The 25250-nt window shown below is 44.4% G+C and overlaps 1 protein-coding gene across 7 annotated transcripts in view; it reads right to left on the reverse strand.

Moving 5' to 3' along the window:
* The window catches only part of LOC132397745 (protein spire homolog 1-like), a 223557-nt gene extending 207916 nt beyond the window's left edge, over nucleotides 1-15641 (reverse strand). For 3 of the 7 annotated variants that reach the window (XM_059976518.1, XM_059976536.1, XM_059976529.1), the window contains exons 1-2: nucleotides 15154-15641; nucleotides 2888-2922 (exon numbers count right to left, since the gene is read on the reverse strand). In XM_059976518.1, the coding sequence (XP_059832501.1) occupies nucleotides 2888-2922; nucleotides 15154-15421 (303 nt within the window). In that variant the 5' untranslated portion in view covers nucleotides 15422-15641. The remainder of the gene's footprint in view (nucleotides 1-2887; nucleotides 2923-15153) is intronic. The other 4 variants (XM_059976545.1, XM_059976523.1, XM_059976510.1 and 1 more) reach the window with 2 other exon arrangements.
* Between the last annotated feature and the right edge of the window lie 9609 nt (nucleotides 15642-25250).

Below are 25250 nucleotides of genomic sequence, written 5' to 3' on the forward strand. Positions count from 1 at the left end.
GTTATTTTTCTATCTTGCTTATTATGGCTTGTGCAAACTGCTCCAACAAGAACCTAAAGGTCTCCATTTTGCACCTTATTTCATCAACTCAGAATCAGAATCTGGTTTATTTTCACTGCATATGACGTGAAATTTGTCAATCTACAACTGATACTTCCATTTATTAGAAACACTTACTACTTAATACACAATTCCTTCTCTTAATCCCACAAAAACCTCTTCTTCTGCATCTACCACCTCTTAATATCACTTAATACAGACTAATGGATCCACGGACTAGCAAAGTCTAAGTATAGCACTATAACCAAGCTAAGATCTCAAGCCCTGCTACTCCCACCTTAAATAGGACTAGAAACCAGAAAACCAAGGATTTGGCTGAGTAATAGCTAGAGCTAACTGGTTCAACAATGTTCAATTACCCATCTTCTCTGAGTTTTAACTGGGCAGTTCTACTGCAAGTTCATTAACTTTGTTTCTCCTTTGCTGATGCTGCCTGATCTTAGAAATACAGAAAACCTACAGCACAATACAGGCCCTTCGACTGTGCCAAACATGTCCCTACCTTAGTACCTAGGCTTTACCGATAGCCCTCTATTTTTCAAAGCTCCACGTAGCCATCCAGGAGTCTCTTAAAAGATCCTATCATTTCTGCCTCCACTGCTGCAGCCAGCAGCCCATTCCATGCACTCACTACTCTGTAAAAAAAAAACTTACCCCTGACATCTCCACTGTATCTACTTCCAATCACCTTAAAACTATGCACTCTTGTGCTAGCCATTTCAGCCCTGGGGAAAAGCCTCTGACTATCCACACGATCAATGCCTCTCATCAGCTTGTACACCTCTATCAGGTTACCTCTCATCCACCGTCGCTACAAGGAGAAAAGGCCGAGTTCATTCAACCTATTCTCATAAGACATGCTCCCCAATCTAGGCAACATCCTTGTAAATCTCCTCTGCGCCCTTTCTATGGTTTCCACATCCTTCCTGTAGTGAAGTGACCAGAATTGAGCACAGTACTTCATGTGGGGTCTGACCAGGGTCCTATATAGCTGCAACATTACCTCTCTGCTAGCACTTCTAGTATTCTTTTAATTCAGATTTCCATCAACTTCTGTGTTCTGCACTCAACTGTTCCAATGTGTATTACTTCTACTCTTTGGGTCTCGCTCACTTAACCTTCAGACAGAGAAGCCATGATGAACAATCGTTCATTACCCTCACTCAAGCAGCATTTGTGTCACTATCTCAAACTTTGCCTATCTCAAAATCCTGCACCTCCCTGCAATTTAAAATGGTTTTTCCTGCTTCTCCAATTCTGCTGCAAGTTTACTGCCCTGAAATATTTCCCTCTTCATGGATGGTGCCCAACCCCCGAGCAACTCCACCATTTTCTCTTTCTATTTGTGTTTGAGTGAATGGGGAGCTCTTGGCTAGTCCTGGCAAGAGAGAGCAAATCTCATTCTTAAATGGACTGCACTCTCCAAATGTCAACTTGTTTTTGCAGTAGAGAAGGTGATTCTCCTGTCATATGGTGGGTGTGCAAAGCATTTCAATACACGTGCACCAGTAATAGGACTCACACTGCAGTGCCCAAATATATGGCACACAGTGGAAAAAAATTAAGCCCCACAGTTGAACAAACCAACCAAAACTATCAACTGCAAAATTAATTGCTCTGACCAGATATGCACCACTCTCCCCCACATTAGATAAACCCTCAGCTGTCCTACCAGTAAGTTCAGATTTGTACCTGGAGAGAAAAGTGGGGCATTTTCCCAGTTTTGGGCATTGCTGGCAAAACCAGCATTTTGTACTCACACCCATTGTCTCTGAACAGAGAGGCTTGCTGGTCATTCCAGAGTCAACCACGTAGCCACCTGTCTGAAGTCATGGATAGGGCAGATCTTGCCTTTCCTACAAGACACAACAGACTGCAGATGCTGGAATCTAGAGCAACAAATCTGCTGAAGGAACTCGAGAGGGTGAAGCAGCATCAGTGAGAGGAAAGGAATGGTCAATGCTTTGAGGTTGAAACCCTGCTGCAGGGTTTGGATCTGAAATGTCCACAATTTCTTTCCTCCCACAAATGATGCTTGACCCACTAAGTACATCCAGCAGACTGCTTAGATGGGTTTTTAAAAGTAATGTGGTCATCACAACTAACACTAGATGCTTTTTCTTCTAAACTGTCTGATTATCAAGCAACCTTCAATTGGACAGCTGCCACGGTGGGATTTGAACTGGAGTCTATGGACTTTTAACAATGCTCTAACCCCCCCCCCCCCCACTAGTACTTGCCTGCAGTGGAGTCAGGAGGCCAACAAAAGTGAACGGAATATGGAGGTGGTAGCAAACTTTATTCACTTATTTCATTTGGTTCCCAGTCCCTCTCCCTGAGCAAAATTAGGGGGGAATCACCAATAAAAATCCAAGCGCCATCATTTGTGGGAATAGGAAATCAGACCGCATGGTGATGCTTTTCCTTATTCTTGCTGCTGATTGAGCATGGTTGTTAAATGTTAAACCGTGCAGTAACCTAATAAAACAAAAAGAACCAAGTGCTTTGGAATAAACACAAACGGGCTGGAGGAACTCAGTATGTCAGGCAGTATCTGTGAAGGGAAATGGAGAAATAATTATTGGGTCAAATACCTTGACATCAAATACCTAGACATCATAATGACAACCAAAGCCATCAACTGTGGCTCTTTAGGAGCTTTGCCCATGATTTTTACCAGTCACAGTCAAAGAAATCACTCCTTCTGAAATCCTACACATAGTTATGTAGATGGACCAGATTTCATTAAAAGTTGATTAAACAACAGGAAAGGTGGGAATGTAGTAGCAATTTCCATGGGATAATCAGCATTTCAATGAAGGCTTACCTCTGGTTCTGTACATCGCGAGGGATCCCCTTTATCTAGAAGGCAAAAAGGAAAATATTTTTCAAAAAACAATCACAGATTTTTCTTTAAATTCATGCTTTAGCAACATTACATGACACAGTAAAGCAGTTCTGTACTCCACTTAACAATTCTTGCACACACTATTCCTTAAACCAATCAATCCAATATCAAGCAGACCAATTACTTTTCAACTAAGGAACTTGTTTTAATAACCACTGCAACATTATGCATTTTGCTAACAGCTTTATTTAAAATTATCCAAAGATTTATAGGAAAAATAGAGAGCACCTGCAGGCCAGACTAGGCAAGGACAGTGGATTTAGTCAGTCATGCATCAGAGAAAGAGACCCTTCTGCCCATCAATTCTATGCTGATCATTCAACCTTGATTTACACTAATCCCCTTCTACTCTCTCTACATTCTCAAGTTCTACCCTCCCCCCATCTCTACCACTCACTTGCACACTAGGGGCAATTTACAGGGCCCAATTACCCTTCCACCCTACATCTCTTTGTGATGTAGGAGGAAACTGGAGCACCAGGAGGAAAGCTACACAGTTATGGGAAGGATGTGCAAACACACAGATAGCACCAGAGGCCAGGATTGAACCCCATCACAGGAACAGATGTCAACAGCTCCATTAGCTGGGCCACTGAACCCCAAAAATCTGTTACCCTTTTATTAGTTTAGCACCACTAATCTTTTAAAATTAATTAGAGCTTAAATATTGCAGTTATTGTTGTGGGGTTCAGGTTTGTCTCTCATTAGTTGAGAGGCTCTGGTGTCATTGACGCAGATAAATAACTCCCATGCTGCTGAAGTAGTAGTGGGTGGATACCCAGGAGCAGCCTGCCACAGTCAAAGGCTGTCTTACTCCATCATCCCTCTTCCTCTCTTGGGTGCACTGATCTTTAATGGACCATGTCAACCATTGATGCTTGATAATTAAATAGTTGGCACATGTGATGATAAGTTTTGAAATTTATGTCTGTTATGAAATATCTTGCTGTGGTGCATGAAATTGCAAGTCACACCTATAGATTCTTCTGCACAATGGCATAATGATGTATGTATAGAAATTAACTTTCATCTAAAAACATCAAATGGAATTCTTGTATTACAACACTAATCGTTTGAGAAAGATTTCTATAAAACTGGGTAAAGCATTGCCTGTTATCCACGTGACTGGAATCCCAGATCTACACTGAGAGACTCAGTAAGGCTCATCTGATCAGATACAGCGCTACACACCACATTCAAACGCCCCTCTATATTATGCTAGGAGAGCTGTTCAATTCCTCAGCTAAACCCACAAGGTCAGGTGGTGGGAAGGAAGAGAAATACCAGAGGCCACAAGTATCCCATAGAACAAACAGCAAAAATCCGCGGGGACGAACTGTTCATACGAGCCATGCTTTTTGAGCACCAGTGCAAAGTCAGGGAGTGGCAACATGAAAAAGGACAAATCAATGATTGAAAAACATTATGAGAAAGGGGATGACACAATGACAGCATTAGACAAACTATCAATGCAGTTCAGGAGCAAGAGTAACCTGGAGACACAAGAGACTGAAGAAATCAGTGGGTCAGGCGGTACCTGGGAAAGAATATGAATGGTTGACATTTTATGTCAAATTCCTTCACCTGGATTGAAAGAATAAAGAGGAGATAGCCAGTGTAAGAGGTAAGGGGAAAGAGTGCAGCAGGAGCTGGCTAGCAATAGGTGGCTCCTGATTCAGAGTAATGAACAGAAATAGGCCCTTCAGCCCAACTGGTTCTTACTGATCAGAACGCCCCATCCAAACTAGTCCCATTTGCCAGTGCTTGGCTCATAGCTTTCTATGTTTCCAGTCCATGTATCTGTGCAACCATCTTTTAAAAGATTATTATTGTTTTTAACCACTTCCTCTGGCAGTTCATTGCACATACATAGCATCTTTGATGTTTAAAAAACAGTCCTTCAAGTTCTTATTAAATATTTCTTCTCTCACCTTAAACCATTGCCCTCTATTTCATGGTTCCGCAACGAGGAGGGAAAGAGACTCAATATTTACTCAGGATATTGATGAGTAAATTGATCATTTACTCATCAATAGCCCTCATGATTTCAATATCCTACACTCCAAGCCCCAGGAATAAAGTCCAAGCCCGTCCAACTTTCCCCTATAATTCAGCCCCTCAAGTCCTGGCAACATCCTTGTTGGAGGAGTGGGTGGTAGAGGGGAAAAAAACTGGGAGATGGAGGTTTGGGGGTGAGAACATGGACACTAGAATTCCTGTCTTTCAAGTTCATATTTCTTTAACTATCATGCCCAAACCAACCTCCTTAAACAAAAAACTAAGAAATGGTGCTGGAACACACATCAAATACTGGAGAAACTCAGCAAGTCAGGCAGCATCTATGGAAATGAACAAGTAGATGATGCTTCAGGCAAAGACACTTCTTCAGGACTGGAAAGGAAGGGAAAAGACACCAGAATAAAAAGGAGGGGGAGAGGAAGGAGGATCACTAGAAGGTGCAGGTAAAGTCAGATGAGTGGGAACGTCAAGAGCTGGAGATGAAGGAATCAGATAGGAGAGGAGAGTGGACCATAAGAGAAAAGAAAAGAGGAGGGGCACCAGGGGGAGACAATAGGCAGGGAAGAAAAGGTTGGAGGCCAGAGTGGGGAATAGAGGAAAAGGGGTGAGGGAAGGATTTTTTTTTAAACCAGAAGGAGAAATCGATATTCATGCCATCAGATTAGAAGCTACCCAGACAGAATACCCTGAGGGTGGCCTCATCATAGCAAAGGAGTAGGTCATGGACCAACATGTCAAAATGGGAATGAGAATTAGAATTAAAATATTGGGCCACTGGGAAGTTCTAGTTTTGGTGGATGGAGCAGAGATGCTCAACAAAGCGGTCCTCCATAAACAAAAGGTTTCTTTATGCATGTAGGTAAAAAATTAACCTAAAAATGGCAGAAAAAAACTGAGTTGCTGGAAATAAAATATAAAAACAGGAAATGCTGAAAACATTTAGCAGATCAGACAGTTACCTGTGGAAATAAAAACAAAGTTAACATTGCAGGAATGAGACCCTTCATCAGAAAGACTGAGCTAATCCGCTGTCATTGCTCATTGGTTGTTTGAATCCAGGTTCACGGTTTTGATGCCTAGAAGAGTGAAGAAGGTTGTCCCAGGATGCAGAAGGACATAGATCAATGGAAAAGTTGGGTGGAGTGGTGGAAGATGGACTTTATTCTCGTGTGAGGGAATGCACATTGGGAAGTCCAATTCTGGTAGAACATATACGGTATATAGCATACAAAACACTGGTGAAACTCGGATCAGGCAGCATCTGCAGAAATATATCAACAGTTGACATTTCAGAAAGAGATCTTTCAGCAGGACTGGAAAGGAAGGGGGAAGAACCCAGAATAAGGAGGGGAGGAGAAAAAGTATAAGTTACGTGATAGGTGAGGCCAGGTGGGAGGGAAAGGGGTGGGTTGTAGTGAGAAACTGGGAGGTGAAAGGTAGAAAAGGAAAAAGCTGAAGAAGGAATTAAATGGGAGATGGAAGTGGATCATGGGAGATACAGAAGGAGGAGGGACACCAGGGGAGGTGATAGGCAGGTGAACAGAAGAGGCAAGAGTGGATCCAAAGTGGGGAATGGCAGGGAGAAAGGGAAAATTTACTGGAAGTTAGAGAAATTGATATTCAAGCCATAAGGTTGGAGGCCACCCAGACAGACCATCAGGTGTTGCTCCTCCAACCTGAGAGTGACCTCACCATGGCAGTGGTGGAGGTCATGAGCTGTCATGTCGGAATGGGAGTGGGGATTGGAATTAAAATGGCTGGCCACCAGGAAATCCTGCTTGTTGTGCAGAGTAAAGGTGCTGGACAAAGCAGCCACCAATCTACAAACGTAGAGGAGGCTGCGTCAGAAGCACCGGAGAAAGTAGATGATCCCCAGACTTGCAGGTGAAGTGTTGACCTCACCTGGAAGGACTGTTTGGGGCCTTAGAATGCAGGTAAGGGAAGAAACGAATGGGCAGGTGTAGCACATCTTTCACTTGCGGGGATAAATATCAGGAGGGAGATCAGTGGGAAGGGACAAATGACAGTAAGTAGTAGGTATCTTAGGATCATTAATGTACAGAGAGGCCTTGAGGTCAAGTCCATATCTCACTGAAAGTGGCAAACAGTTGGATATGATAGCAAAGGCGGCTTTTGGTATATTAGTCTTCATAAGCCAAGGCATTCAGCATAAGAGTTGTGATGTCATGTTGCATCTGTTCAAAATATTGATAAAACCACACTTGGACTATTGGTATAGTTTTGGTCACCATAATACCAGAAGGTTGGATTAGCAATTGAGAGAGTGACTATGAGATTCACCAGGATATTACCTGGAATAGAGGGCCATGGTTACAAAAAGAGATTAGCTCCCCAGTCCTGATGAAGGGTCTCAGCCCGAAACGTTAACTATACTCTTTTCCATAGATGCTGCCGGGCCTGCTGAGTTCCTCCAGCATTTTGTGTGTGTTGTTCAGGTACTTAGGTAGAAAGGCATAAAAGGGATATAGGCTTTATTATAAGCAAACTGTAAAAGCACAAATAGGCACAGTTGGCATGGATGCAACAGGCCAGATGACCCATTTTTGCACTAAATGATTCTATCTTCCTATGAAAACCTAATCGTTATGCTTATACTGGCCTAACCCTTTAAAGCTTCTCTGCATGTGCCCTTCAGGTCTCTGCTCTGAAGTGAGTCATGCAAATTTTGTGTAAACATCCAAAGATCTATTGCAGGATGGTTATTAATGGACCCACCCTCCACCAATACAACAGGAACCTCACTTCAGTGAATAAAAGCAGAAAAGGCTAAAATTCTCAGCAGGACAGGCAGCACCTGGAGAGACACACACTTGTGTGGTAGCACAGTGTTGTTATTGGACTAACACACAGATCTAGAGTGCTGGGCCAGCAACACATTCATATCTCTCAGAAATTCAAATTAAAGTAATTAGTCTGGAGTAATACTCCTGTATCAGCAGGGGATGTCATGTAAGTACTAGACTGATGCAAAAGCCCAAACAGCTCCCCCTGCTTGAGGGAAACCTGGTGTCTTTATCTTGTCAGGTCTGTGTGTGTCTGGCACCCATGCCCCCACCCCCCACCAATGAAGTGGCTCAGACTTCTACTGTACTCAGTAGATGGATAAAAAAAAGACAGCTCTGCTAGTGACATCTGCAACTCATGAATAAATAAGCAAAAAGCAACTAGCTGCAAAACTCTGGGAGAAAGGTGCCACAATGATGAGTTTTCACAGAGAACCAAGAATGACAATTTTACATTGTGCCCAAGCTCACCTCCTACACGACACAAGTAGTAATAGATTCTCCAAGGAATAGTTGAGGGAATAATGGAGCAGCCTATTGTGTGCACGTCCATGAGGTGCTGAGTTTGTGGACCTCCGCTGGGATAGCTTCAGGGACATTCAGCTCTCCCCTCATGCCACACAATGATTACTGCTGCCAATTCCATGTGCAGACATTGAGAACATAGCTCATCTGAAAACTGTTGAATTGTTAAATTTATACAGCATAGATGCAGACCTTCAGTGCAACAGGCCCATGCCAACCAAGACATCTATCAAGGAAAGTCCCATTTGCCCATATAAGCCTTTCCTTCTCATGTACTTGCTGAACTACATGTTAAATGTTGTCAGTGTACCTATCTCAACTACTTCCTCTGACAGCCTATTGCACTAACATACTGGGTGGAAATGCTTTCCCTCAGGTTCCTATTAAGACTCTCCCCCTCTCACCTTAAACCTATGCTCTTTAGTGCTAGGTGCATTCACGCCAAAGAATTGAATTGAATTGAAGTGAATTTATTTAAATCTTACATCCATCCCACAACATGACGGAGTAAAAATATTTGCATTATGACTCTGTCACAATGCACAAACATGTGAATTTATGAGTCTAATGGCTTGTAGAAAGAAGGCTTGTCCCATAGCCTGTTGGTCCTGGCTTCAATGTTGTGGGAGCATTTGCCAGACAGAAGCAGCTGAAACAGTTTATGGTTGGGGTTACTGGTGTCCTTGCGGATCTACTAGGCCTTCTTAATGCACCTACTGCTGTAAATGTCCTTAATGGAGGGACGCTCACACCCACAGATGCACTAGGCTGTCCGTACCACTCTCTTCAGTGCCCAGCGATCAAGGTTGGTGCAGTTCCTGTACCAGGCGGTGATACAGCCAGTCAGGATGCTCTCAATGGTTCCCCTGTAGATCTTGAGGATCTGGGGGCTCATGCCAAACTTCTTCAGTCACCTGAGGTGGAAGAGATGCTGTTGTGCTTTTTTTGACACACAAGCCACTGTATACAGTCCAGGTGAGATCTTCAGTGATGTGTATACTGAGGAACTTGAAACTACTCACCCTCTCAACTGTAGACCCATTGATGTTGATCGGACCGAGCCTGTCTCTGTTTGCCCTGTAATCCACAATCAGCTCTTTTTGTTTTTTGGACATTGAGGGAGAGGTTGTTACCTTGGCACCACTGTGTCAGGGTGTCAATCTCGCCTCTGTAGGCTGTCTCATCACTGCTAGAAATAAGGCCAATCAAAGTCATTCATTTGTGAATTTGATCAGCAGATTGGAGCTGCGTGTGGCAGCACAGTTGTGGGTGTAAAGGGAGTAGAGGAGGGGACTCAGGACCCTGGGGGGCACCTGTGTTGAGGGTCAGAGGATTGAGGCAGCTCATCCTTACCACCTACTGGCAATCCGATAGGAAGTCCAGGATCCAGCTGCACAAGGCGGGGTGCAGGCCAAAGTCTCTGACCTTCCTGTTAAGTCTGGAGGGAATTTAAATTCCTCTGAAAGATCATCTCTCATTCTCCTAAACTTCAAAGAGTAAAATTCCACCCTGCTCAACCTGTCTCCATAACTCAATCCCTAAACTCCTAGCAATATCCTCGTAAATCTCTTCTGCACTCTTTTTAGTTTAGTGGCATCTTTCATAAAGCAGGGTGACCAAAACTGAACATGAGATTCCAAATGCAGCCTCACTAATTTGTTGTATAACTGCAACATAATCTCTCAACTTTAATACTTAGTACCCTGACTGAAAGTCAATGTGTCAAAAGGTTTCTTCACTATCCTGTCTACCTGCAACACCATTACACCATAGCTGGTATAAACTCAACACTACTTAGCTGAGAAACTAAATCAGCACAGACCAGCAATTGATCCAGGCCCTATTAGCATGTTATTCCAAGAAGAAAGATTGGTAACTTATCAAAAAGAGAGATTTGATGAAATCAAACAATGTCCAGTCTGAACAGTTTACAGTCCAAAGGCTAGACTTCAAAACACCACAGACATGATTATTTTCACAACTAATTGCTTTAGCAACAGTAAAAACATTTGCAATTTAAGCTACCGCATTACCAATTATATGACTAAGCAACTATATGCACTTTTTCATTAAAAAAATCAATACCTCAAACATTCCCTATGAAAAGGAACTTCTGCATGAACAAATTTCTCCATAAACACCCTGAGATCAGTTTAAACTTGCTGAAAAAACAGGACAGTCAAAAATCCTTCATAATTTTAGAAGATCTAGCCTTCTCTGCCATAGTGACAATACCCTACGTGCCTTGAGCCTCTCTTCAGAGTAGTAGGTTTTATTTTGTCTCCAACACCATCTTGAATCTAGGACTTTAATGTTCTTCCTACAATGCTAAGCCAGCTCTAAAACTTCAACTCAAATTAACTTCAATGTAGCTCATTATTTTGTACAATTTTACTATTCAACAAGTCTATATACACTTTTTTTAAAAAATAAGATAACACATTTTGGTGCTTTGGCTTTAACTCTCAGCATTTGTGTTTTCAGAAAGTTATGCACCCTTTCTGCTTTTCATAAACCTTAGTGATTTTCGATTGGATGAATCGTCACATTTTTGTTTTCAAAGATTTTCATTATTATGCACACTAAATTGCATTTGCCACAGGTTTGCTCACTCAGCACTTACTTACTTTGTGGCAAGGATCAGGAATGTTAGCAATCAATAACGTTTTGGGTGGTCATGTAGACCTGCACCATTCCTAAGGTTGGTTGATCCCAGTACAGCTTCCTACTTGCCCCCAAACCAAGCAGGCAGCCAGATTCTGTTTCCCATGGTTGAAATGTCTTATACTAGAGGCATTTAAGGTGAGAGGGGTTAAGTTGGTGAGAGAGGAGGGAAGTGCAGGAAGCGTTTTTTTTAAAAAAAAAAGTATAAAGTGAGGTTGGTGCCTGAAATGCACGACCAAAAGTGGTGGAGGAGGCAAATACACCGAAGAGGCTCTTCTGCACCGACAGGCAGAAGTGATTTGGCATCATTAATTTAACCAAGGGCTGAGGGGAATGTTCTGTACTATACTGTTCAATGTTCTAAGTTTCATCTCCAACAGAATCCCACCACCAAGCACATCATTCCCAAATTCTGGTTTCCACATGGATCGCTCCCTACCCAACACCCTTGTCCATTTGCCCACCCCGCCGATCTCCCTCCTGGCACTTATCCTTGCAAGTGAAACAAGTACCATACCTGCCCTTACAGCATTCAGGGCTCCAAACAGTCCTCCCAAGAGAGGTGATACTTCACCTGTGAGTCTGTTGGGGTCATCTACTGTATCTGGTGCTCTCACTGTGGCCTCCTGTATATCAGGGAGACCCAACATAGATTGGGAGACTACTTCACTGAGCACTTAGTTTCTGTCCACCAAAAAAAAGCGGGATCTTCCAGTGGCCACCCACTTCAATTCTACTTCAGACACTCAGGGTGGTATTGGAGATAACATTAAATCCTATTCAAGTCATTGTTATAACTTTCAAGTTGACCCTACAACAATGAACTCCAGGTCACCCACAACTCTGACATTTAAATTCTTCCCACTCATTGAATAAGCTTCTTAATTGTCCAGTTTAAAATTCTTATCATTCAATTTCTCCTCAAGCTCTCCCTCCGCCATCTCCGTAACTTCCTTCACTTTTTAGAACCCTACTGAATCGAGTTTAGAGTTTAGAAGGAAAGTTGGTGACACTTGTTTTCTGGAAGGCACTGTCTTAAAATTTCCTACCAGTATGCAAGTCATTTCTCACCCCTCCCTATCTCCTCTTCCAGCCAAGCAGACTTGAAAGAGTTCCTCTAATTCTGGACTTGTGCAGACTGTTTTTGCTTTACCCAATGTTGGTGACCGTGCATTAAGGAATCCAGTGTTCAATCTCTGGCGTTCCCTTCCTACAGAATTCAGCGCTTCTACATCTCTCATTTTTGCTTTGAGACTTCAAGTCCAAAATTTCATCAAGATTTTAGAAATTTTGGTTGTTAATTTTTGACTAATCTAATCTTCAAGATACAATTTCCTTCGTCATTTTGCATCTTCAACTAAGTATTCAAAACAGATGAGCAATTTTCAGTAGATTGTCCACGTTACACCAGATATCAGGCAGAGGCACGCTTAAATGGCCTTCAGGAGGTACAAATCTTCAAAAGCAACATGGAGGATTTAAAAATACCTTCAATTCAGGATGGCATAATTTTACAGTTGCCACAATTTAACAACCGTATTGACATGTGCACATTCAGGGGGTTTAAAAAAGTTATTTTGTTATAAATCTAGCAGAGTAGTTCTCAGGTATATCAGCAAAATTAATCATATGATCAAAACTCACTGAATCAATAACCAAGACACATCTTATCGGGCATTAGTCAGCAGGTACGTTTAGTTTAATTTTGCTCAAAGGGAGTGAAGAGAAAAAAATTCGCTAGTCAGCTCAGGCTATTCTTACACTTTTAATTCAGCACAGTTCCAGTAAACAAGCCCTAGGAAGCTCTTGGCAAATCTGTCTCACTCCCCAAGAAATAACACTAAAGCAAAACAAGAAGTCTCTCATTATGTTATGTCTCTCATTAAAACATTTAGAGGTGATTTTACAAGTCTAGCTAGTGGATACGGCTGACACCAACATCAAAAACTCAACCTAGTGCCTAATATTTTGTTTGTTAAATTGAGTATGTCAGAAATTATAGATGTTGCAGTTTCCCAGGACTACATCACCAGGCAAAGCCAACTGTCATCACTGCAAACACAGAATATTACCCAGCCCAAAATATTTCAAATTCTACAGCAGGGTGTGGCACAAACTCGATTTTTTTTTAAATGAAATTTTCTAGAGAATTTATGCATTTCTGGATAAAAATGTACCTCAAATACCTGGATATCTCTAATGGGCATTATGAGACCTTGCTGTGGACACAACTGATTGCTATGCCTTCTCTAAAATAAGAACATTTCAAGAAAGGGACTCATTAGCTGCAAGAGCCCAGATGATCAAGGGAAGTCACTATACCAATGCAAAATTATTTCCCTCCGATTCTTCAGACAGCATTAGTAGACCTGAATTAAATTATCACGCTTGAGTACAAAAACACAGGAAGCTCACTGGTTTGCTCCAACTCACAGACAGGCAAGGTGAGCTACCAGAAACGAAAGGCAGATTTTACAAGTTTCAGGACACAGTTGGTACAGAGCTGCTACTATGAGAACACAACACATATACCAAGTTTCACCAGAATATACTGGTGCTTGGTTAGGTGGTAAAAATCCAACCCCATACTTATGGACAAAAGTCACAGTCACCACTGAGACACACCCAGAACCACCAGATAAAGTCATTCTACAGAATAGCAATCTACCTGCTGGAAAGGAGAGAGATGACAGATTGTTATCTATTCAGATGGTAATGGAAGACAAGCATTTCTGCAGTACCTTTCAGAAAGCCCCAAAATGTTTCATAGCCAAAAATGTACCCCTGGAGTTCAGTCACTTTTGAAATATTGGACACACATAGCTGCCAACTTATACACATCAAGCTCCAGCATAAAGAGAAACATGACAGGGTCGAAGATGTTAGAAGAGTGATTAACATTTGTATTGACATTGGGGTAAGTCCCAAGATATTCTTCAAATATTAATGCAAAATGCTCCAAGTCCATGCAAAAGAGCAGATTGGTCCTTAAGCAGAACTCCTGACAGTATGGGATCTAGAACTACCAGATGACTTCAATTTGACAGCCTGCAAACACTGGCCAGCCAGGTTTCATACAGATAGAGAACAAACAGATTGAAGGATGGTGAAGGTGGCAAAGTTGGTGGGAGGAGAACTGGCTGTTTGGGTGAAACAAGGGGCTAAATTGACCCTCACAATAATGGACTACATTGACAGCCTCACAACACAGTCTTGACTCAGCTTCTTGATGGGTAATAAATGCTGACCAGCCTATGAATGGAATAAAAAACAACAAAACATAGGCTGGAAATACTTATTCCCACTTAGTGGCCCACTGTCAGTAACACTGTTAACTAACTAAGCCAAATGCTAATTTTATTAAAAGGAAATGCCAGTGTTTCAAGGATCTCCTAATGTCAGATTCTGTCCCTTCTCGCCAGGAAATTGAATGGCTTTGTCCACAATGGGCAAGGGAAGTCGTTATCTGGAAAGAGGATAGCTGATTAATCTGTCGATCACCCCATGAAATGAAACGTGTGTTTAATTACCCCACCCCAACACACACACACACACACACACACACACACAGTGTTATTCAATGAACTGGTAATCAGGCTTTTTCCACGAATTATCACTCCTCTCACGTTAATTTATTTTGCTGTTTTACTGATAATCTAGGTGTTGATTGGCCGCCGGATTGAAGCCGGCTGCCTGCCTCTGGACTCTCCCCCAGGCCTATTTATTCCGAGTTGTTTATCCTTTGAGCTGCTTTCACCCTCAAAAGGAATACGTGTCTGCATTTTTAAAATTTCATCTACCTCGCCCGGCTAGGCACCCTGTCAAATTTCGGAAGCCTCTCGTCATTGACAGCCTCGCTTTTCAAAACCTTGTCTTCTCTACCTTTTAAACATTTGCATTCGATTGCAGAAACCCCGTCAATCACTCACCAATTAGAATGTGTAGTGAGAGTGTGCAGGATCATTGCAAAGGTTATCCTAACTTGCAACAATTCTGTCGCGATTGTTTTAAAATCCAATCTTATTGCAGCTCCCGGGAATGATTTATTCATCTATTACCACCCAGCGCTGTATAATGGGTTGTTTGTGTCAACGCGCTGCCCTCTCTCAGTCAATCTGTTTTTGTCTCGGTCTCTCTATGATGATTATTATTATTGTGGGGGTTATTTCCTACCTGAATCGGCGCGGATGCTGATGTTGCCGTCTCGGTGCAGAAGTACAGCGCTGGCCCCGTTCAGCCTGCCCCAGAACCGGTGGCCCTGAGCGTTCGGTGCGTCGGCGAGGGACTGGCGGTGCCTCCGGAGGGTGCAACAGCACTGGTAACAGACGGCCCACGCCTGCTCCTCGTTCAGCGGCTGGTTATATAGCCGGAGGATCTGCTCCAGCGACAGCTCCAGCGGCTCGGGTTCGGCCGCTGGGCTGTCTTCTCCTCGCTCCGCCATCTCGCTGCAGCAGGGTGTCCGAAGGGCGACTGGAACCACAGGATCCGAGGCTAAATCAGCCGGAGGAATAAAACCAAAAGCATCTTCTCCGGCCGCGCCATCAGCATCACCGCCACGCTGCAATATCCTCTCCCTCTCACGGACGCTCCAGCCTCTTTCAGCGGTTTCTTATTGAATCCAATCATATGACTCGCTCCTCATTGCTGGGAGAATCAGTTCCTGCTACATGGTCCAAACGCCCGTCTGCTTTGCTGCGTTGCGTCATTTGCTACATTCTTTATGTCACGTTACAATTCCAACTAGATTTGCAACATCCACCCAAAATGAGTTGTTATATTATCTAACTGGGAGACACAAGGATAATCTCTGCTTTGCATCTTTTGCTACATTTATCATTTATAACACCGTTCTCACTGTTTTGCATCATTTATTGCATTATCTCATCAATCACTTTAAAATTGCAGCTCAGTGGGTGGAACATATCTTTGCTTTTTTTAAAAAAAAATTCAACTCCCATTCCTGAAAAATTGATAAAGTGTCAACTGGAACATGCCAAATTTCTATAGCCTCCTGAGGAAGTTTAAGTGTTGATAAGCTTTCTTGGTCATGATAGCAACATAATTGGACCAGGACAGGCCACTGATGATCACAGAAGGAACTTGAAGCTTTCAACTTCAACACTAGTGATATAGACAGGATTATGTGCACCTGAAGTCAATGACTAGCTCTTTTGTTGACAATGAGAGGAAGATTGTTGTCATGACAATATGTTACTAAACTTTCCATCTCCTTCCTTGTACTTCAATTTATCATTATCTGAGTGATGTACCATCAACATCTCTCGGAGACGTGAGGCAAGATATAGGCTTTTATTTGCTGGAAGAGAGCAGTCAGCAGCAAGAGATCCCCACACGACATCCTGGAGACTGAGGGAGGAGCAGTGTCTCCAATCGCCTTTATACAGGGGTCTGTAGGAGGAGCCACAGAAAGCAGTCAGCGGGGGGGGGGGGAGGGGGGGCATGTCCAGACAGGTATATGTAATTCACCACATTCACCCCCCCCTTTTGTTTTAAAAGAGAGTCCCCATGGGGCGAATTTTCTTACAAGTATATTTACAGGTTAAGTCTATCAGGTGGTTGAATCTGTCACTGCGATCTACGTAGCACCGGCAGTGATTGCGCCAGAGACGGTGGTTGTGCTGGTTCCAGCCTAACTAGAGGTGTCAGCCCACTAGGCGTCAGTGATCCCTAGGCGTCCACTAGGCGTCAGTGCGAGGCGCCCGGTATGGGAGTGTCGTGAGGAGTCTGTGTAAGGCTTGGTGTGCGCTGTATCAGGTGGGTATACACCTCGGTGGGTACAGAGTTCATAGTTACTGTGGAGTGTTCGGGGTAGTGGTCTGCTGCTCCTGCAGGTTGCAGACGGAGACCATGTCCTCCTGCCCATCAGGTAAGACCACGGAGGCATACTGGGGGTTTGCATGCAGTAGGTGAACCCTCTCGACCAGCGGGGAGTATTTATTGCTCCGCGCATGTTTCCGGGCAGCACTGGCCCTGGGGATGTCAGCCAAGCTGGGAGGGTGGTCTCAGTGGCAGACTTCCTGGGAAAAGAAAAGAGGCACTCATGAGGGGCGGCGTTGGTGGATGTGCATAACAGAGTGCGGATAGAGTGGAGTGCCTCGGGGAGGACCTCCTGCCATCGAGAGACCGGCAACCCCTTTGACTTAAGGGCTAAAAGCCTTCCACACTGTGGCATTCTCCCTCTCCACCTGTCCATTTCCCCGGGGATTATAGCTTGTGGTCCTACAAGTAGCAATGCCCCTAGCCAGCAGGTACTGCCGCAGCTCATCACTCATAAAGAAGGACCCTCTATCACTGTGGATATAGCAGGGATATCTGAACAGAGTGAAGAGCTGGCGCAGGGCTTTTATGATGGACGTGGCAGTGGTGTTGGGGCAGGGAATGGCAAAGGGGAACCGTGAGTACTCGTCGATAATATTGAGAAAATAGACATTGCGGTCGGTGGAGGGAAGGGGGCCCTTAAAGTCAACACTCAGTCCCCCAAAGGGGCAGCTGGCCTTGATAAGTTGCGCCTTGTCAGGACAGTAGAAGTGCATTTTGCACTCAGCGCAGACTTGGCAGTCCCTGGTCATCGTCCTGATGTCCTCAAGGGAGTAAGGCAGGTTCCAGGCTTTCACAAAATGGTAAAATCGGGTGACCCCCGGGTGGCAAAGATCTGCATGGAGGGCGTATAGCCGGTCGAGCTGCGCGCTGGCACATTCTCCCCGGTATAGGGCATCAGGGGGCTCATTGAGACTTCCAGGCTGGTACAGGATATCATAGTTGTAGGTGGAGAGTTCTATTCTCCACCGCAAAATTTTATCATTTTTGATTCTGCCCCGCTGTTGGTTGCTGAACAGGAACGCAACTGAGCACTGGTCGGTCAGCAAGGTGAACCTTTTGCCAGCGAGATAGTGCCTCCAGTGCCTCATAGCTTCCACTATGGCCTGGGCTTCTTTCTCCACCGCGGAGTGCTGAATTTCAGGGCCTTGAAGGGTACGAGAAAAGAATGCTACTGGCCTGCCTGCCTGATTGCAGCCAGAGCGAAGTTAGAGGCGTCACTCTCTACTTAGAAGGGAATGGTCTCGTCCACCGCATGCATCGTTGCTTTGGCAATGTCCCCTTTAATGCGGCTGAAGGCCGCGCAGGCCTCGGCAGAGAGGGGAAAAGTGGTAGACTTGACCGGGGGTGGGCCTTGTCTGCGTAGTGGGGGGACCCATTGGGCATAATAGGAAAAGAAGCCCAGGCACCATCTGAGGGCTCGGAGGGTGGTGGAAGAGGGAGTTCTAACAGGGGGCGCATACAGTCGGGATCAGGGGCAATGACACCGTTCTCCACAACAAACCCAAGGATAGCGAGTCGGGTGGTTCTGAACACACACTTGTCCCTGTTATAAGTAAGGTTCAGGGTTTTGGCCACTTGGAAAAATCGTTGGAGGTTGGCGTTGTGATCCAACCAGTCGTGAGCACAGATGGTGATATTATCCAGATAGGGAAATGTGGCCTTCAGTTGGTACTGGTCCACCATCCGGTCCATTTCCCTCTGGAAGACAGAGACACCATTCATGACACCGAAGGGGATGCACAGGAAGTGATTGAGCCTGCCGCCTGCCTTGAAGGCTGTGTAGTGGGTGGTCCTCCGGGCAGATGGGGAGCTGATGGTAAGCGGACTTCAGATCTATGGTCGAGTACAGCTTGTACTGAGCTATTTGGTTGACCATATCCGCGATGCGGGGTAGGGGGTACGCGTCAAGCTGCGTGAACCTACTGATGGTCTGGCTATAGTCCATGACCATCCTATTTTTCTGCCTGGTCTGAACAACAACCACCTGGGCCCCCCAAGGACTTGTGCTTGGCTCAATGATCCCCTCCCTGAGCAGCCGCTGCACCTCCGACTTAATGAAGGCCCTGTCCCCCGCACTGTACCTCCTGCTTTTAGTTGCCACAGGTTTACAGTCAGGGGTCAGATTGGCAAACAGCGGTGGGGGAGGGATCTTGAGGGTGGAGAGGCTGCAAGTGGTGTCAGTAGCGCAGTTGTTGGCATGGTGCTGGGTGGGATGTGCAGGTCAGTGTGTGTGTGTGGTCAGTAGTGTGGTATATGACAAAGTCCCACAAAACTGAGGATTCCTGACAGTGAGTGGTGGGAGGGGCCCATCATACTCCATTGTCACACTTTTTAGGTGGCTCTGGAAGTCCAGCCCCAATAGTACAGGCGCACACAGTTGAGGCATAACCAGTAGCGCAAAGTCCCGATATTCTGTGCCCTGCACCACCAATGTCGCTACACAACCCCCCCGGATGTCTGTGGAATGCGATCCAGAAGCCATGGTGACCCTCTGGCTTACCGGCTGTGTCACGAGTCCGCAGCGTTGCACCGTGTCTGGGTGAATAAAACTCTCAGTGCTGCCCGTGTCTAACAGGCAGCTAGTCCTGTGCCCCTCCACCAGAATGTCCATCATTGACCTTGTAAGCTGGTGTGGGGCACAGAGGCCAGAGTTGATTTGCCTTCTTGGTGCCCGGCAAGCACCCGTGGGTCGGGGGCGGGGCGAGGTGGCACCAACAAAGATGGCTGCCCCCATGCCTCTCACGCAGCGCTGCCTGACCCCGCTCGTGGTTCAGACTTAGACCTTGGCGAAATGGCCCTTCTTTCCGTAGCTGGAGCAGGTAGCTTCTCGGGCCAGGCAGTGTTTTTGGGGGTGTTTTTCGAGTCCGCAGAAGTAACACTGCGCGGACTTGCGACTGGCAGCAGCTGTGGTCGATTCGCTGGCGGGCGGCAGGGTCTGCAGTGTCCATGGGACCGACGGGAACTTGCATGGCTGGACAGCGTCAGCGTTGTATAGAGCAGCCTCCAGCGTGTCGGCCAGCTCGATCGCCGAGTGTAAGGTAAGATCGGTGTTTTCCAGCAGCCGCTGGCGCACGTACACTGACCTGATCCCCGTAACGAAGGCATCTCATACCAGGAGCTCCGCATTCTGTTCCACCATCAGTCCCTTGCAGTCGCAGGCCCGCATGAGTGTCTGTAGGGCTCGGAGAAACTCCCCGCTCCACTCGCCGGTCCGCTGCCACCGCGTTGCCAAGCGATGTCTTGCGTAGACGGTGTTCACTGGCCGCAGGTACTGTCTTTTGAGGGCGTCCGGTGCCCCTTGGTAGGTCAGCAGGTCCCTGTTAAGGGAGAATACCCTCGGACTGACTCTGGAAAGGAGGATTGTGTGCATTGTGGCAGGCTCAGTCATGGGAATCTCTTCCAGGTATGATTGGAAGCATGTAAGCCAGAGTTCAAAGGCAAGAGCTGCTTCCGGAGCTTGAGGGTCCAAGTCCAATTTTTCCGGATGTAAAATACTCTCCATGTTTTTAAAACTTCCAGCAAATAAAATTGATGCACCATCAATAACTCTCGGACACGTGAAGTGAGATATAGGCTTTTATTTTCTGGAAGAGAGCAGTCAGCAGCAAGAGATCCCCATACGACATCCTGGAGAGTGAGGGAGGAGCAGTGCCTCCAATCGCCTTTATACAGGGGTCTGCGGGAGGAGCCACAGGAGCAGTCAGCAGAGGGGGCATGTCCAGACAGGTATATGTCATTCACCACACTGAGGTGCTACAAGATTATGAGACATTGATAAGTTAGATTGTCAGAATCTTTTTCTCCATAGTAGGGATACCAAAACAAGAGGGCATAGGTTTAACAGGAAAGGAACAAATTTTAAAGGTGATTCCCAGGTAAAGTTTTTTTTTGACACAGAGTGGTTGATATGTAGAAGAGGCTCTGGAGTTACATATAATGATTAGATCCATTTCAATTAGCCTACTGTCACAACAGGTCCACAGCAGATGCTATTTCATTGGCTCTACCTTGGAAAATCTGTACATTTAAGATGCATACATCAGGATGCTCTCCATTGACTACAGCTCTATAATCAACATTATCTTTCCCTCAAAACTAATCAATAAGCTCTAAGACCTTGACCTCAATACCTCCTTGTGCAATTGGATTCTCAATTTCCTCATTAACAGATCCCAGGCAGTTTGGATTGGTCATACTTCAAAGCAGCAAGTTCTGTGGGATCTGAGCAGAGTGGTAGTTATTTAAAGACAACAAGTCCTGTTTGGAGTGAGCCAATAAAATGAAGTGAGGTTTAAGTAGAGTGACCATTGTGTGAGTGGGGCAGGGTTAGAGTGGTCAGCATCACGATGTGTGCTGGCAACGTCGGAACCCAAGTGCAGAAGAATGACAGATTCTGATGTAGAGACGGCAACCAGAGTTTATTCATAAGAATCTCAACAGAACATCAGTGGTTTGGCTGAACAGTACCTTGAGAAGTAACATACTCAAAACTAGGATTCTGTGGTTAGCGCTAATCGAGCATCTACCTAAATAATACACGTAACATGGAATCCCCAGGTCAATCAAAATAAGCTTAACAGGCTTAAACAGAAAGTGCCAGGAGACTGCATTACAGGAGTGAGTCAAGAAAAGCACAAGAAAGTCTAAACAATTAAAGACTCTTGTTTAACAATTAACCAATTCAGGTGCTCTAAAAACTTCAGAGCCCAATAATCTCCACACAAGCCCAAAGAGCTCATTACATGTCAGGCTCTGGCTCAATGGGCTTAGGCAACAGCAAGCAGAGCCAAAGATTTTTTTTCATTTTCTTTGCCTAGTAACACATAATTATTGCAGTGAGAATGGATCCAAGGTTAGTGGTTCTTCATGTGAGATGTGGGAATTCTGCGAGAGCTCCATTCTCCCTGATAACTATATCTGAACAAAGTGGATCAAGTTACAGCTCCTTAAACCATATTAAGGAGCAAAAACTGCAGCTGGATGACCTTCGGCTCGTATGGGAGAAAGAAGAGTCAATAGGTAGTAGCTACAGGAAGGTAGTCACCCCTAAATTGCAAGAGGCAGTTACCTGAGTGACTCAGGAGAGGGGAAGAGAATAGGCAGCCAGTGCAGAGTACCCCTGTGGCCATTCCCCTAAATAGTAACCATATTGTTTGCATATTACTGATGGGGGAGGGGGCAATGGGGAAAGGCCCACCAAGGGGAAGCTGTGGCAACCGGGCCTCTGGGACTGAGTCTGGCTCTGTGGCTCAGAAGGGAAGGGAGGAAAAGAGGAGTATGGTAGTAACAAAGATTCCATAGTCAGAGGAGCAGACAAGAGATTCTGTGGACATGACTGAGATACCTGGATGGTATATGACATCCCATGAGCCAGGGTCAGAGATTTCTCAGATTGGGTCCACAGCATTCTAAGCAGAAGGTGAACAGCCAGAAGTCATAGTACATATTGGTACCAATGACATGGGGAGGAAGAGGGATGAAATCCTAAAGAGACGACATAGAGAGTTAGGGAGAAAGCTGAAAAGCAGGACCCCCAGGGTAGTAATTTCTGGATTATTGCCTGTGCCATGAGCCAGTGACAGTAAGAATAGGTTGATATGGCAGATGAATGTGTAGCTGAGGAACTGGTGCAGGGGGCAGTGTTACAGATTTCTGGATCATTGGAATCTCTACTAGGGAATGTATGACTTGTACAAAAAGGATGTGTTACACCTGAACTCAAGGGGCATCTTGAGTTCCCACATTGAGTTCCCAAAATTCCCACATCTCACATGAAGAACCTTATGAAGAACCACTAACCTTGGATCCATTCTCACTGCAATAATTATGTGTTACTCTGCAAAATCCATGTGGGCAGGTTTGCTAGGGCTGTTAAGGAGGGTTTAAACTAATTTGGCAGAGGGATGGTAACTGGAGTGACAGGGCTGAGGACAAGGCAGTTGGTATACAAGTTGATGCAGTTTGTAATGAGACTGTTAGGAAGGACAGGCAGATGATAGGGCAAAATTGCAGTCAGTGCAATCAGTTGAAGTGCAACAGAATCAGAATCAAGTTTATTATCACCAGCATGTGATGTGAAATTTGTTAACTTAGCAGCAACAGCAGTTCAATGCAATACATAATCTAGCAGAGAGAGAAAATGAAATAATAAATAAAATAAAGCATAATAAATAAACAAATCAATTACGTATATTGAATGGACTTTTTTAAAATGTGCAAAAACAGAAATACAGTATATTAAAAAAAAAGTGAGGTAGTGTCCAAAGCTTCAATGTCTGCTTAGGAATCAGATGGCAGAAGGGAAGAAGCTGTTCATGAATTGCTGAGTGTGTGCCTTCAAGCTTCTGTACCTCCTATCTGACTGATGGTAACAGTGAGAAAAGGGCATGCCCTGGGTGCTGGAGGTCCTTAATAATGGACGCTGCCTTTCTGAGACATTGCTCCCTAAAGATGTCCTGGGTACTTTGTAGGCTAGTGCCCAAGATGGAGCTGACTAGATTTACAACCTTTTGCAGCTTCTTTCGGTCCTGTGCAGTAGCCCCTCCATACCAGACAGTGGTGCAGCCTGTCAGAATGCTCTCCACAGTACAACTATAGAAGTCTTTTAGTGTATTTGTTGACATGCCAAATCTCTTCAAACTCCTAATAAAGTATAGCTGCTGGTCTTGCCTTCTTTATGACTACATTGATATGTTGGGGCCAGGTTAGATCCTCAGAGAACTTGATGCCCAGGAAGTTGAAGAAAACAAAAAGGTGATGAATACACGACTGAAGGTGTTATATTTGAAAGCACAGAGTATACAGAATAAGGTAGATGATCTTGTAACACAGTTAGAGATTGGCAGGTGTGATGTTGAGGGCATCACTGAGTATGGCTGAAAGAAGAGCATAGCTGGAAGCTTAACAAACAAGGATACACATATCTAAAGGACAGACAGGTAGGTAAAAAGGGGTGGGGTAGCTCTGTTGGTTAAAAAAATCAAATACTTAGAAAGAGGTGACATGGCACTGCAATTTGTAAAATCTTTGTAGGTAGAATTTAAAAAAACTGCAAGGTAAGAAGACACTGAGGAGAGTTATATAAAAGGTCCATGAACAGTAGCCAGAATGTTGGGTTGAAATTAAAATGGGACATAGAAAGGGCATGTAGAAACAGCAATGTTCTGGCAGTCATTGGTAATTTATATATGCAGGTAGATTGGGAAAATCCAGTTGTTGCTAGATCCCAAGAGATGGAATTTGTAGAATGTCTACAAGATAGGTTCTTGGAGCAAACCTAGTGTGATTGAGTCCATTAGGGAAAAGGCAATTCTGGATTGAATGTTGTGTAATGAACCAGATTTGTTTAGGAACTGTAAGGTAAAGGATCCTTTAGGAGGCAGTGATCATAAAATGATATAATTCACCTTGCAGTTTGAGAAGAAGCTAAAGTCAGATGTATCATTACTGCAGTGGAATATGGGGAATTAAATAGGCATAAGAGAGGAATTGGCCAAAATTGATTGAAAAGGGACACCAGCAGGGATGATGGCAGATGAGCAATGGCAGGAGTTTCTGGTAGCAATTCTGAAGCTGCATGATAGATACTGTACATTCCAAAGTAGTAGTACTCCAAAGGGAGGATGATTTAACCGTGGCTGACAAATCAAAGACAGCATAAAAGCAAAAGAGAGGGCAAATAATATCACAAAAAATAGTGGGAAGGTAGAAGATAGCGAAGCTTTTTAAAAAAAACCAACAGAAGGCAACTGAAAAGGCCATAAAGAAAGAAAAGATGAAATATGAAGTAAACCAGCCAATAATATCAAAGAGCATACTAAAAGTTTTTTCAGATACATAAAGAGTAAAAGAGATGTGAGAGTGGATATCAGACTGCTGGAAAATGACACTAGAAAGGTAGTATTGATGGAACAAAAAATGGTAGACAAATTTAATTTTGCATGATTCTTCACTGTGGAAGAAATACTAAAAATGTCAGGGAAGAGAAGTGACTGTAGTTGCTAAGGAGAAGATGCTTCAGAAACTGTTAGATCTAAAGGTAGATAAGTCACCTGGGTCAGATGGTCTACACCCCAAGGTTCTGAAAGAGGTAGCTGAAGAGATTATGGAGGCTTGAGTAATGAGGTTTCAACAATTACTAGGTTCTGGAACGCTTCTGGAGGGCTGGAAAATTGGAAATATTACTCCACTCTTTAAGAAGGGAAAAAGGTAGAAGAAAGAAAATAATAGGCCAGTTAGCCTGACATCAGTGATTGAGATGTTGGAGTCCATTATTAAGGATGAATTTTCAGGGTACTTGGAGACACATGATAAATTAGGCCAAAGTCGATATGGTTTCCTGTTAAGGTGAGTCAAAACAACCAATGCCTATTGGTCAGCTGACAATCAATCCTAGGCTGATGTCACCAACTGATTGTTGTTCCAATCAA

The sequence above is a fragment of the Hypanus sabinus genome, chromosome 1 (assembly GCF_030144855.1).
Source record: "Hypanus sabinus isolate sHypSab1 chromosome 1, sHypSab1.hap1, whole genome shotgun sequence".
Taxonomy (NCBI): Eukaryota; Metazoa; Chordata; class Chondrichthyes; order Myliobatiformes; family Dasyatidae; genus Hypanus; species Hypanus sabinus.